The sequence below is a fragment of the Suncus etruscus genome, chromosome 14 (assembly GCF_024139225.1).
Source record: "Suncus etruscus isolate mSunEtr1 chromosome 14, mSunEtr1.pri.cur, whole genome shotgun sequence".
NCBI classification, from domain to species: Eukaryota; Metazoa; Chordata; class Mammalia; order Eulipotyphla; family Soricidae; genus Suncus; species Suncus etruscus.
In genome coordinates this window covers 81288900-81302012 of record NC_064861.1, presented here as the reverse complement: position 1 = coordinate 81302012, position 13113 = coordinate 81288900, and the positions used below count along the sequence as shown (strand labels likewise).

Below are 13113 nucleotides of genomic sequence, written 5' to 3'. Positions count from 1 at the left end.
ACAATCAGCTATAATTTCTTGGAATCAGCTGTTGTTTCAAGGACCCTGGATTCCTTCTAGTCAGAAATGTTATTTACACATCACAACCTGATTGTTGTGTTGTTCCTTACTGGCTTGTATTTTAGAAAAAAAAAGATTCATTGTTTCATTCTGGTATTTTCAAATGAAATGACTACATGGTATTCACTTGTGTACTGCTAGGGATTAAACCTAGGTCTCACACATATACGTGTTCTATTGCTGACTACATCCCTGGCCCTCATCTGGAACACCTGTGCCACCAACCTTGTGTTAGGCTCCTTTTCAGCTTTTGATTTTAAGGAATTTCTTTTTTTTTTTTTTTTCCTTTTTTGGTTTTTGGTTTTTGGTTTTTGGGTCACACCCGGCGGTGCTCAGGGGTTACTCCTGGCTGTCTGCTCAGAAATAGCTCCTGGCAGGCACGGGGGACCATATGGGACACCGGGATTCGAACCAACCACCTTTGGTCCTGGATCGGCTGCTTGCAAGGCAAACACCACTGTGCTATCTCTCCGGGCCCTTAAGGAATTTTTTATTTAATTGTGAAAAATAGTTGTTGGGGCTGGAATAATAGTACAATGGGGGTAATGTGCTTGCCTTGCTCAAGGCCTAGCTATCCTTGAATGCCAGCACCCACTAGGAGTGATCCCTGAGTGCAAAATCTGAAGTCAGGTGTGGGCCCTAGGCCACCCAATATAATTTTTCCAATCAAGAATATTAAACTGGGCCCGGAGAAATAGCACAGCAGTGTTTGCCTTGCAAGCAGCTGATCCAGGACCAAAGGTGGTTGGTTTGAATCCCTGTGTCCCATATGGTCCCCCGTGCCTGCCAGGAGCTATTTCTGAGCAGACAGCCATGAGTAAGCCCTGAGCAATGCCGGGTGTGGCCCAAAAACAAAAACAAAAAATTAAACTACATATATTTAGAGATGCCTAATTTCTTTTTTTGCAAGGCATAGGAAACCATGAGATGTTAGGGATCAAACTCAAGTTGGCTGCCTACAAGGCAAGTGCCCTACTGTTGCTCCAGCCCCTTCCTCTTCTTCTTCTCTCCTGCCCCAAACTATTTCAAAGTCTGCAAACATAGTATTTAAATACACATCCTCTAAGAACATTCTAAATATAGTCTTATCAGACTTAAACTGATATTCTGTAATCAAATTTTCCTAATTTTCTCCCCAAAAGTACCTTCTTTACTTTTCGTTGTTTTTCAGGCCACATCTCAGCGCTTACTCCTGGCTCTGTGCTCAGAAATCACTCCTGGCAGGCTTGGGGGATCATATGGGGGTACCAGGAACTGAACAGGGTTAGCCACTTGCAAATGCCTACCTATTGTACTATCTCTTCAAGCTTTGGATATGATTTTGAATATTTTTCAGAGGACATCATTGATCTCATATTATTTTGAAGGGGGATAATAAAGTGAATATGTTAGAAAAATATAAGGTGGGTGGGGCTGGAGAGATTGCACAGTGGTAAGGCATTTGCTTTGTATGCAGCCGACCCGAGGTGGACCTGGGTTCGATTCTCAGGATCCCATATGTCCCTTATGTCCGCCAGGAGCAATTTCTGAGTGCAGAGCCAGGAGTAACTCCTGAGCATTGCTGAGTGTGACTCAAAACAAAAACAAAAAAACAAAAAACAAAAAACAACAACAAAAAAAAGGTGTGGGAGGGTGTTGGCTTTGTGTTGGTCCAAAGGGGTTTAACCCCAGTATCCCATGTAGCCTCCCAAAGCATGCAGAAGTTAGCTTGCCCTAAGCACTGCCAGGTGCAGCTCCAAAACCAAAAGAAAAAAGATGTCAGGAGCTGGAACGATAGAATAGTAGGTAGGGCATTTGCCATGCACATGGCCAACGTGGGTTTGATCTCCAGCATCGCATATGGTCCTCCAAGCCTGCCAGGAGTAATTTTTGAGCGCAGAGCCAGGAAGAACCTGAATGCCAGAGTGTGACAAAAACCCTCCCAAAATTAAAAAAGCTATCAGGCTGATGATGTGGTTCAGTAGGAGAGCACATGCCTTGGGTTTGATCCCTAATCACAAAAACAGGAACGGGGCCAGAAATAGTACAGTGGGCATGGTGCTTGCCTTGAATGTAGTCAACTTGGGCTCGATCCCCCTCATTGTACCACCAGGAGTGATCCCTGAGCACGGAGCCAGTAGATCCTGTTGGGAATGAAAATAAAATACACTAGTAGGTTGTACACGATTCACATGCTAGGCGTATGCTGACCTGGGCTTGATTACTGGTGTTATATGGTCCCTAAAGTATTATCAGGTAGTCTTAGAGGGTCTGCAGCACCACTGGGGGTGGCCAAGTGGTGGCCACCAGCACTGCAGGGACTGAGAAACTTCACATCTTCAGGTTTTTGCATTGAACCAATGGCCAGCTTGGCCTAGAATCAAACAGCGAGCCCACTGGACCTCTTTAGCACTGCTTGGGAGCACCAGCCCTCCCCCCACCCAAAGGGAAAAAGTTGTACTAAGGAGACACATTAGGAGAGAAAAAGGATCCTCACACTCATAGTAGCTGGGTGTAGGTAAACAGTAAGGCGGTATTGTAGTGGGAAAGATATATTCAGGAGTAGGAAGAAGAGTGTGAGGGTGCTTGGAGGTCATGAGGAAGCATGAAAAGAGGGTGGACAGCTAGATTTCAGATAATAAAGGGATCAAATATTCCCTAATTCATACACTTACTGCATCCCATAAAACTTTCCACTCTTCTCTTTCTTCTGGTGCCAGGTAGGTTTAGTATAGCTTACTTCATTTTGGAAAAAAAAAATGAACAAGGAGAGGGAGGGAAACATGGAAAATAAGGGCAAGAGGGTAACCAGCCATTCCAGATATGAAAATATACACGAAGCCTGTACACTAAACTATGGTGGGCAAGGCACATGCTGAGATAGTCTGTGGTTTTAGTGAGAATCTAGGAGAGTCACAGAACTCGAGTGGAAGGAAATGTGGCATGTATTTAGTAAAATTCAAATGTTATTCTATAAATATGAACATACACTGTGTACTGAGGAAACATTTATTACACTGAAATGCACAGACCTAAGAAGCACAGCTCGAAGGTGCTGGGTCATACTCAACATTCATTTCCAGTGCTCTACAAAACTTTGTAGACAAAGTTCCCTTGTCTCTTAGGTTGACCTACATACTCGTATCTCAGAAGGAACCAGTCCAGACTGGGGATATGAAGTGCTACTGAGATATATGTATAAAGACAAAATGGGGGTAATTTGCTTATTTCCTGAGGGCTCAGATTTCGAAGTAAGAAGATCGAAGCCAACTAGAAGCAAGTTAATCTTAGACACCAGCCTCCAGACACCCACAGGGATTCCTCTCTGTCACAGTGGGAGCTGTGCCTTCTGCAACCCCATCCTCTCCACAGCGGGGGTCTTTGCTGACTTATCTGCCAGTGCCTGACACTGGTGTTTAGAGCAGGTGGTCTAGTACTTTGTCCTAAGAGGCACTTCAGGGCGTCCTGGGATGGAGCCCAGGGCACCCCTTCTTTTTCACAGTGCCTGCTGAGTGCCCTGGGCCTGGGCCCAGCGAAGCTGCCACTGTGACAGGGACAGGCCATGGCAGAGCTCCCCGGAGAGGGCGACTTGACCTGGCTGCTCCCACCTAGGGAAAATAATGGGATCAGAGGTCAGGCGTGACATCCCAACACCACAGCCTGTTCCACCAGCTCACCCCAGACCCCACCATCAGCCTCCTCACCAGTCTTCCACAGCTCTCTTCAGCTCAGGGATTCGCTCCACCGCTTGCTTCAGCAGGACCTCCATCTGCTTCAGGGTGTGCCCCAGACTCTCCTTCTGCTGCTCCTCCTGGGATGCTTGTGTCTGCAGTAGCTCTGTGGGAAAATGGAATCAAGGGTGTGGCAGCAGCAATGATTCCCCGCTCTCTGGAGCTGATTGTCTCAGAGGCTCCCAATTCACTTCCCCTCTCCCGTCTCCTAGGCCTTCCTCGTAGGGAAAACTGCACCCCCTTCAAACCTCATCTCGGTTGCCTTCTTCCTTCTCTCTGACTGCTTGTGTGGAGAGAGGGGTGCATTTCTATGGGCACCCCTACAACTCCTTTCCCCTTACCAAGTCATCCCTTTATCTCTGTTGCTGAGCAGGCTTCCTGATACCTAACCCTGACCCTTTCCTTCACTGGGGCCTGGGGCTCCCCACTGCCACAGAAAGAGCCCACATTCCTCCGCCTATTCCTAGCGGCCACTGATACTGCACTGGGTCAGAAACCCATCACCTCTCGAGCTTGGCTGTATACCTTCCCTGAACTGCCCTTCCTAGTATTCTGCACTCCAGTGGCTTTTCCCAGAGGATGGTGACAGGGATATGGTCAGGTAAGCAGTGTGACCTGAAGTCTGATTGTCCTACTCTTGTCACCTGACCTCAGGCATGAGTGTGTGTGTGTGTGTGTGTGTGTGTGTGTGTGTGTGTGTGTGTGTGTACAGGGATTTTCTGAGCCTCAAACTTGGGAGACATGGGGAACTGGAACTTTGACGGATGAAGGGACCTACAGAATTGGAACTCTGGAGAAGAGACCCACAGGGCTTCTGGACACGCTCCAGGTGAGGGGGCCAGGAAGAGAGAGGAATGAAGGGTAGTGCCTGGTCCTAGCACCTAGCTGAAGAGGGTGGGGGTCACTTCCTAAGGGTGGGAAGTAAGAACCCCAGAAGCATCTGTTGAGAAGGGGATCAGTTTTGCTATGGCTCTCCGGTAGGGTCCAATGTCTGTGAGGAGGGCAGTTCCTTCAACTGCCCTTTGCCCAGGTAGGAGACAGGGAGCCCTAAACTCAAAGGCCTGCAAATGGTCTCTTCCTGCAGCACCTCTGGCACCTCAATTCACATCTCAGCAATCACTTCTCCATTCAGTTATCCTTCAACTCTGCTCTACCCACTGGGAAAGCCCGAAGGCTGGATGATTCTCACTTTACTCCTCCCTGAATCATGTTGGCAAGGCCCCAGGTGCTTGTCTAGAGACTCCAGAAAGGCAGGATTTTTCTGAGTTTCCTCTCCAGAAACTTGGATCTCATTAGCCCCTACCTCTGTGTGAGGGCAGAAGAGAACATTACAGATAGACCCCTTCAGTCAGGTGGGAAACAGTCTTTGCTGCAGGCCTCCAGCATGTTGGGGTAACCTGGGGGATCTGAGTTCCCAGACATTCTGGGAGGTCTTATGACAATGTATACTGCACTGAGGGGGAAACTTGAGGCACAGAGTCACACAGCAAGGAAGGAGGGCTGAGAAGAGAATCCAGGGAGCTGAACTTCAATTTTAATGCCAACTATTTTTTTGTTGTTTAATTTTGGGAGGTTGGAGGCATACCTGGCAGTGCTCAGGGCTTACTCCTGGTGGTGCTAGGGACAAAAGGGATGCTAGAGATTGAACCCAGGTCAGCTGTGTTCAAGGAAGTACCCTACCTGATATACAACCACTCAAATTTTCTGATTGTTTTGGACCACACCCAGGGGTGCTCAGGGTTTACTTCTGGCAAGCTTAGGGAATTATATACAGGATGCGGGGGATTGAACCCAGGTTGGCTGTGAGCAAGACATGTGTTTTATCAGCTGCATAATTCTCTGGCCTTTTTTTTTGGGTTCCACCCCGCAGCGCTCAGAGGTTCCTCCTGGCTCTATGCTCAGAAATAGCTCCTGGCAGGCTTGGGGGACCAACTGGGATGCTGGGATTTGAACCACCGTCCTTCTGAATGCAAGGCAAAGGCCCTACCTCCATACTACCTCTCCGGCCCCAATTCTCTGGCCTTTAATGTCAACTTTTAGTTATCATTAATACTACCAAATGGTGATGAGAGTGTGCTAGAATTGCTAGGCAGTGAGCCTTGGCGTGAGGAGCACAGGCGTGCAGCACCCTGCCTTGACTCACAGCCTGAGCTTGGCTATGTGGGCAGCTAGCAAGTTCCCTGTACCCAGCAGGCTCTGTGTGTGTGATCAGACTCGTGCTTTCTTCTGGAGGTTGCAGTCAAGAATTGTGGGGTTGCAGGTCAGGTAGGGTTAAGGTTAAGTTCAGGGGAGTAGGATACAGAAGGGGGCAGACATACCCTGGGCAGAAGGTCCTGGCGGCAAGCTAGTCTTCATGTGGTGCAGGCCCCAAGCCCGGAGACTCTGCTGGTCCTGGATGAAGAGGAGGTCCTGGCGCAGTGAAGCAACTGCTGGAAGGAGCAGCTCTGGTGCCTAGAGGCCAGGAAAGGGCCGGTCAGAGGGGGTTGGCAGAGGGACAAAAGGACTGGTTCTAGGGGACTGGCACTCACCTTCCCAGAGGGCAGCCCTAGCAAGTGGCTCAGCACTAGGAGGCTGGAGCCCCTTGGGGAGGCGGGATGCAGCTGGTGGATGGACAGCAGGAAGGTGGGCAGGGCCAGCAACCTATGGAAAAAGGTCGGGTGGGAGGGGCAGCAGAGGAAGGCTCTGAGGCTGATATGGGCTGAGCTTAGACAGGGGCCTGGGGGCCACTGGAACTGAGGGTGAGGTTCAGGGCCTGGATGTGAGTGCATGTGTGTATATGTATGCATGGGAGTGTGCAGCCTAGATGTGTACGTGTGCGTGTGATCGCAGAGGTTCTTTTTTAGAAGGGGCCCAGGAAGTGATGTCATCATAAGGCTGGGGCACAGCTGAGCCTCACCCCTCAGGACCGTGGCACAGCCAGGAGCCCAGCTGCAGGTGGGGCAGGAGCTGGGCTTCCTTCTCCAGACAGCGAAACAGCTCCTGGCTTTGCGGAGCCACCATCTCAGACGTGGGCACCAGTTTCTTCTGAACCAGACTCAGCACCTGGGGTGCAGAAAGGGCTCCTGAGGCTCCAGCCCCATCACCAGGAGACTGGGCCCTTCCCAAGCTTCACCCCATTTTCCTCTCACCTTTGTGGGGCTCTGGCACAGGACCTTCTTGCTGGTCGAGTTGCTCTTGATGAGCAGGCAGACCTGGGTCTGAGTCTCTTTCTGGGCAGTGGGGAGACCAAGTGGATGGGCTTCCCTGCCTCGCAGGACCAGCCTGGACCACCCCATTGCATAGGCTCTGTTCATGCAGTTTCACCCCGGGGCCCTCCCTCAACAGACCTGTCCTTCTCAGGAGGCTCAGGTCTGGACTGATGGGCTCCCAATCTCCCTCTGGCCCTCTTCTGGGCCTGGCCATTTCATTTCCCCAGCTCACCATTAGCTGGCGCCAGGACAGGATCCGGTGCTGCTTGGCCTGGAGCTCCCGCAGCTGAAACTGCCGCTGCTCAGCTGCCTCCTCCAGCTCCTGGACCTTGGCCCGAAGGGCCTTGAGCTCTGCCCATAGGCCACAGCGTTGAAGTCCCAGCATCATTGCCTGCCTGGGGGTATGTGCACAAGAAAGCCAAGAGGAAGGGGCTCAGCAGTGCAAGGACGCACGAGGAGACACAGACACAGGGAGGCACACCAGGAGAGGAGGATGGGGAGTGGGGGGGGGAGAGACCACAGAGACAGCTTCATCACCCGAGTCCTGGGAGGGAGATGGTCCAAAGACTTCTGCCCATGGCAACCCTCACCTGTCAGTGGACCCCAGGTTTGTTCTCTCTGCCTCTTCTATTAGGTCCTGGAGGCGCCTGGTCAGAATCTGCTGCTCCTTTAGGAGGGGTCCCCGCTGGGAGACCAGTGTACCCACATCCCTCCAGCCCTCCTAGTGCAGGGAGAATAAAATCAGGATGGCATGGTTTTGGGGGTGAGAGGACAGATTAGGTTCTGGATTGGGGGCCTGGGGTTCACCTGGATGAGATGCATTGTCGATGACAGGGCCTCGCTGGAATCAGCCTTCTCTGTTACCTGGGACCTGACGTGGGGCAGAACTGCTGAGGGAGGCGCCCTGACCCCTTGGCAGGGTCCTTGGAGGCAGCCAATAAAGTGCCCCCTGCCGTACTGTCACTCATATTCAGACCCACTTCTCAGCTATCACACCCAGACCTGGTTGTTGACCCCAACCTTCCCATTCCATCCATACCTGTCTTTCTCTGCATCCTTGGGCCCTGTTGGACTGCAGAGGGCTCGAATCTCTGCTTCTCGTTCTGCTGCCAGGTGCGACAAGGCAGCCAGGATGTGGCCTGGTGGGTGCTTTGTCAGCAGTGTCTGGTGGCAGGGAGGGGTGAAGTCAGAATAGGATGGGTCAGGCTGCACACAGGGGAGCCACAGGGTTGCGGTAGGGATCAAGAGTTAGGGGCTAGTCGGGCTTGAGTGATAGCAGAGTGGGGAGGCATTTGCCTTGCATGAGGCCGATTTGGGTTTAATCCTGGCATCCCATATGGTTGCCAGAGCACTGCCAGAAATGACTGCTGAGCGCTGAACCAAGAGTAACCCCTAAGCACCACTGGGTGTGGCCCAAAAACCAAAAATTGAATAAAATACATTTATAAAAAAAAAAAAAAAGAGAGGCCAGAGTGTGTTGCCTTTCCCAAGAGTCCCTCACCTCCACTGAGCTGAGCCATTGCTGGTAAGAAATTCCAAAGTGGTCATCCTGATGGGTTCTGTGGGTAGCAGGAGGGGGACACAGAATGTTACAGACAGGCCAGTAATCAGTACTGCCCCACGAGGCAGGGATGCTCACAGCTCACTTTACAGATCAGAAAACCAGGTCCAACTGTTCCCACCACACTTCATACCAACTCTCTGGGGACCTTCAGATGAGCGATGGCCTGGAGCACAATCAACCTTCCTTTGCTCACCTCACAGGCTGGTGAGCTCAAGGGATGGGGAGGGGGGCACACAGCATGCCACAGATGTTCCCAACACTTTAGTGAGCTCAGTGGCACTGTCTGTGATGAACGTGTGCCTTACTTTCTCTTCTCAGCCCAGCGGGTGCTGGAAGGCAAGTCCTGAGGCTGACAGCCTAGAGGCTTAGTGTCCAGGATCAAAACCCAGATTCCAGATTGGAGAGATTGTAAAAAGAGTAGGCCTTGCACACAGCTGATAAGGGTTAGATCTTTGGTATCCAAAATGAAACCCCAAACCCATCAGAAGTGATACTGAGCACAGAGCCAGGAGTAAGTTCTGAGCACCACTGGGAATGCCCCAAAACAAAACAAAACAAACAAAAACCAAAGTCCAGGTTCCGGCAAAGTGCGGTCTGCCTTCGGAGTATGGACACTCACTGGGCGCTGTTGGTCTTGGCTTGAGGAATCAGGAGGTTTTGCAGGAATTCAGTCCGCAAGGCACAAGCTGTTCGCACATCATTCTGGGAAGAGGAGGATGAGAAACAGAGAAGACATCTAAGTAATCTTACCCTACACTTCCCACCCCTCCCCTATAGCCCAGTATTCTTTTTTTTTTTTTTTTTTTTTTGGTTTTTGGGCCACACCCGGTAACGCTCAGGGGTTACTCCTGGCTATGTGCTCAGAAGTTGCTCCTGGCTTGGGGGACCATATGGGACACCGGGGGATCGAACCGCGGTCCGTCCAAGGCTAGCGCAGGCAAGGCAGGCACCTTACCTTTAGCGCCACCGCCTGGCCCACTAGCCCAGTATTCTTACCAGAACCATAGGCTCTAGGCCCAGAGTTGGTGAGGTCAGGGACCCAAAGGTGATGTCCACTTTGGCTTTCCTGAAGAGAAGGGTGCAGGTCCGTTAGAGGAGGGGCCTGGGAGTTCAGAGATCTGTGGCTCAACTGAGCTACCTCCAAAATCTGGCCCCTGTCATCTCTGGCTGGATAAGTGCACCAGCCTCCTCACTGGCCTAGGCTTTGCCCCTGCAGCTTGCTCTTTGTGAAGCAGTGAAGGGTGCTGTTACAACTGCAATGTTACACATTACTGCTCTGCTAAAAATTCTCAGACACAAAGGAAGGGTTCCCATGCATGTGCCACCTATAAAGTAGGAATCACACTATCCCTGGTCCCAGGATCTTAGAAACCAAGGCACAAGGAAGCTAAATATTTGTCCAAAGTGACACAGCTGTAAGCAGCCCAGGCCAGGAGGAAAATGCCAATGCCTCCATGGCACTCTGTCCTCTTTTTCGACCTTCCCCCCTTGTGCTTTCTCTTACATGGAAAACTGAGTCAGGCCTGGCCTGGCCTGACAGTTCTTCCTATATGACTCTGCTCAGGATATGCTCATCAGAGAATTCTACTTCACTCACATATGACCTCTTTCAGGTGTCCACAGCAAGAGGTGGGGCTAGCCCTTATTCACTGCTCATATCCCAGCCTGGGAATTCAGGAAAGACTGTGGGTGGCTTTCTAGGCACTGGGATGCAAGTGGCAGAGAAGAACAAAACATTCTGGACTTCCAGAACTGAAATCCCAAGAAAGGGCATTCAGAAATCAGGGACTCCACGAGGGGTCACAGCAAAGCACTAGGGTTTCTATGGAGACTGTGTGTTGTTGATCTGGCCTTATGAGGCTAGTACCCGATCCCCTGAGACACACCCCTGCATGTCCTGTAGGTGCTTGAGTTGATTCTGCAGCTCCTGTGTGGGCTCTTGGAGTACTTGCTGCCGTTTCTGCATAGCCCCTGCCTGGGCACGGAGGAGAAGTGCCCGAAGCTTGGTGTCTTGTGTTTTCTGTAGCACCTGCTCCAAAGCCACATCTGTGGGAGGAATAGACTGGCTGTCAGTACAGCCCCTCACCTCCACTCTGCTGCCCACCTGCCCAGTCCCGCGGGTCACCCTGAGTCTCAGTCTCTTGTGCCATCATCTCCAAGTTCTGGTCTAACTCTTGGATCTCTGCCCGAAGACGGGCAATAGTTGCTTCCAGCTCCGACTTCCGACGGGCCTGGTGGATCAGGAACAGGGTCAGTGCATAGGCAGCCCAAAGCTCAGCCGCCCCTGAATGTGCCTGGAGCACCACTGTTCTCTTGTGACTTGTCCTAGGGGCTGTTAGAGGGGTTTTCTGAAGCAGTTTCTAAACCTTAAAGTCAAGACTAGAATCAGGACTCAGCCACATCCTTCCTCCTCAGATTGCTCCACCTTTCCAGCCTGTTCCCCATTTCTGTGCTAACACCCCCTCTCTGTCCCAGTCCTCATTTCCATCCAAGAGTCTGATTCTTAGAGTCTGGTGGCTACTCAAAGTTCCCCCATGTCACTTGTATCTTTGTACCCACTGGATCCCACATGAGTTAGTATATCCACTAAACCTGCCTGCCTTTTCTTATCATCTAGTGACAGTTTTTTTTTTTGGGGGGGGTTAACACCCGGTGACACTCAGGGGTTACTCCTGGATCTGAGCTCAGAAATTGCTCTTGCAAGACTTGGGAGTCCATATGGGATGCCGGGAATCGAACTTGGGTCCCTTCAAGGTCGGCTTTGTGCAGGGCAAACACCCTGATGCTGTGCTATCGCTTTGGCCCCAAGGCAACAGTTTTGATTCCGACAATCCACATCCATTCACCATCTCAGCTCTGCCCACCCCACGACACATCTGGTCTCTTCTTGTCTGGCCTAGAAGCTGCCAGAGTGCAGGGATAAGGGCTGGGATTGGCCCCATCATTCCTGGCAACACCCAGCACAATCCTGGGTTTAAAATGAACCTTACAAGGCCTTTGTGGAAGAGGAAAGAAAATCTGATGGCCCTTACTGCTCACCTTTGAGTTGTCCTGGTGGCCGTACCTGAGGATATGAAGGCAGAGTCAGAGGATGACAGAGGAGGAGTGAGGCTGGGGTTTGGGAGTGGGGACTGGGCTGGATGGGGTGGGGAAGTGAGGACTCTTGAGGACTAAGTTACCAGAGGAGGTTCCCCCGAATCTTCTCGACAGTCCTAAGTGGGGGCAAGCAGAGAGGAAAGGGACTTGCTGACTGGGTTGCTCCAGGACAAAGCCCTGCCAGCGCCTCCTTGCAGGACGGATTAAGACTCACTCCTGGCTGTGTACGTGTCGCACGACGTAGGCCCAGATGTCAGCTCCCTGGCCCAGACATAGCCTGTGGGGACAGCAACGGGGGAGACTGCACATAGGGTGCAGAGAGCCTTGCTCCCAGGGCGGCGGCGGCGGCAGCAGCAGCAGCAGCAGCAAAGGCCTCCTTTATTTATTTGGGGGAAAGCAAATTTTCCCTTCTGGAGTGCTCTTTTTGGATATGGGGTGCTAGGCACTCCTTGGCACCCTTTCTTTGGCGTTTACCGTATGGGAAGTGGGTAGATACGTTCTCAGTTACTTTGGGGGCGTCACCACGCCAAAGGCTTCAAGCACCAGTGGTGACTTTAGCCGTTCTCAGCACCCCACATCGGCTGGGGTGCAGCTGAGTGTTGCAGGGCAAGTCTCAAGGGGATTCATTAACTCAGAGGCGCCTCAGAGGTTGGGGTGACCCCGAGGGCCTCCGTGGTGAAGCCACCGAGGCCGATCTGTGAAGAGACGCCTCCCGGGGGCTCAGAGGGGGTCCTCGGGGCCCTCTTCCCTGGGGCGGCAAGGTGCAGGGGCGGAGAGGGCGCGGTGCTTCGCGGGGTGCGCCTCCGGCACTGCCGAACAGCTCTCACCTGCGCAGCGCCGATTCTGAGGGCCGGGCCGCCGCGGGGACCCGCATCTCTTCGGTCGCCCAGCGCCCCAGTTCCCGCGCTAGCGTCCCCAAGTCCATAGCGCCTGGGTTGGGGTGACGCTGTCCGCGCTTTATCTTTTCAAGCGCGGCGCCTACCTGTGACGTCAGCGCGCGCGACGCCAGTGACGCCATCGGTCGCCGGGCAGACTTCAGGGCAAGGGGTGGGGTCGGCTCCAAGGCTCGTTTTCTTTTTCTTTTTCTTTCTTTCTTCTTTCTTTTTCTTTCTTTCTTTCTTTCTTTCTTTCTTTCTTTCTTTCTTTCTTTCTTTCTTTCTTTCTTTCTTTCTTTCTTTCTTTCTTTCTTTCATTTCTTTCTTTCTTTCTTTCTTTCTCTTTCTCTCTCTCTTTCTTTCTTTCTTTCTTTCTTTCTTTCTTTCTTTCTTTCTTTCTTTCTTTCCTTCCTTCCTTTCTCTCTCTATTTCTTCCTTCCTTTCTTCCTTCCTTCCTTCTTCCTTTCTTTCTCTTTCTTCCTTTCTTCCTTCCTTTCTTTCCTTCCTTCCTTTCTCTCTCTATTTCTTCCTTCCTTTCTTCCTTCCTTCCTTCTTCCTTTCTTTCTCTTTCTTTCTTTCTCTTTCTCTCTCTCTTTCTTTCTTTCTTTCTTTCTTTCTTT

The 13113-nt window shown here is 51.5% G+C and overlaps 1 protein-coding gene across 1 annotated transcript; it reads right to left on the bottom strand.

The window, feature by feature from the left end:
- Positions 1–3034: 3034 nt before the first annotated feature.
- On the bottom strand, positions 3035–12557 carry HAUS5 (HAUS augmin like complex subunit 5). The gene is made up of 19 exons (XM_049786697.1): positions 12446–12557; positions 11833–11895; positions 11702–11734; positions 11562–11586; positions 10648–10753; positions 10409–10568; positions 9519–9588; positions 9142–9224; positions 8460–8517; positions 7998–8122; positions 7766–7829; positions 7549–7679; positions 7191–7353; positions 6899–6979; positions 6667–6812; positions 6299–6410; positions 6089–6221; positions 3744–3876; positions 3035–3647 (listed from the first exon to the last, which is right to left on the bottom strand). The coding sequence occupies exons 1-19, from the start codon at positions 12541–12543 to the stop codon at positions 3536–3538; spliced, it is 1896 nt and encodes a 631-aa protein (XP_049642654.1). The 5' UTR covers positions 12544–12557; the 3' UTR covers positions 3035–3535.
- Positions 12558–13113: the final 556 nt, after the last annotated feature.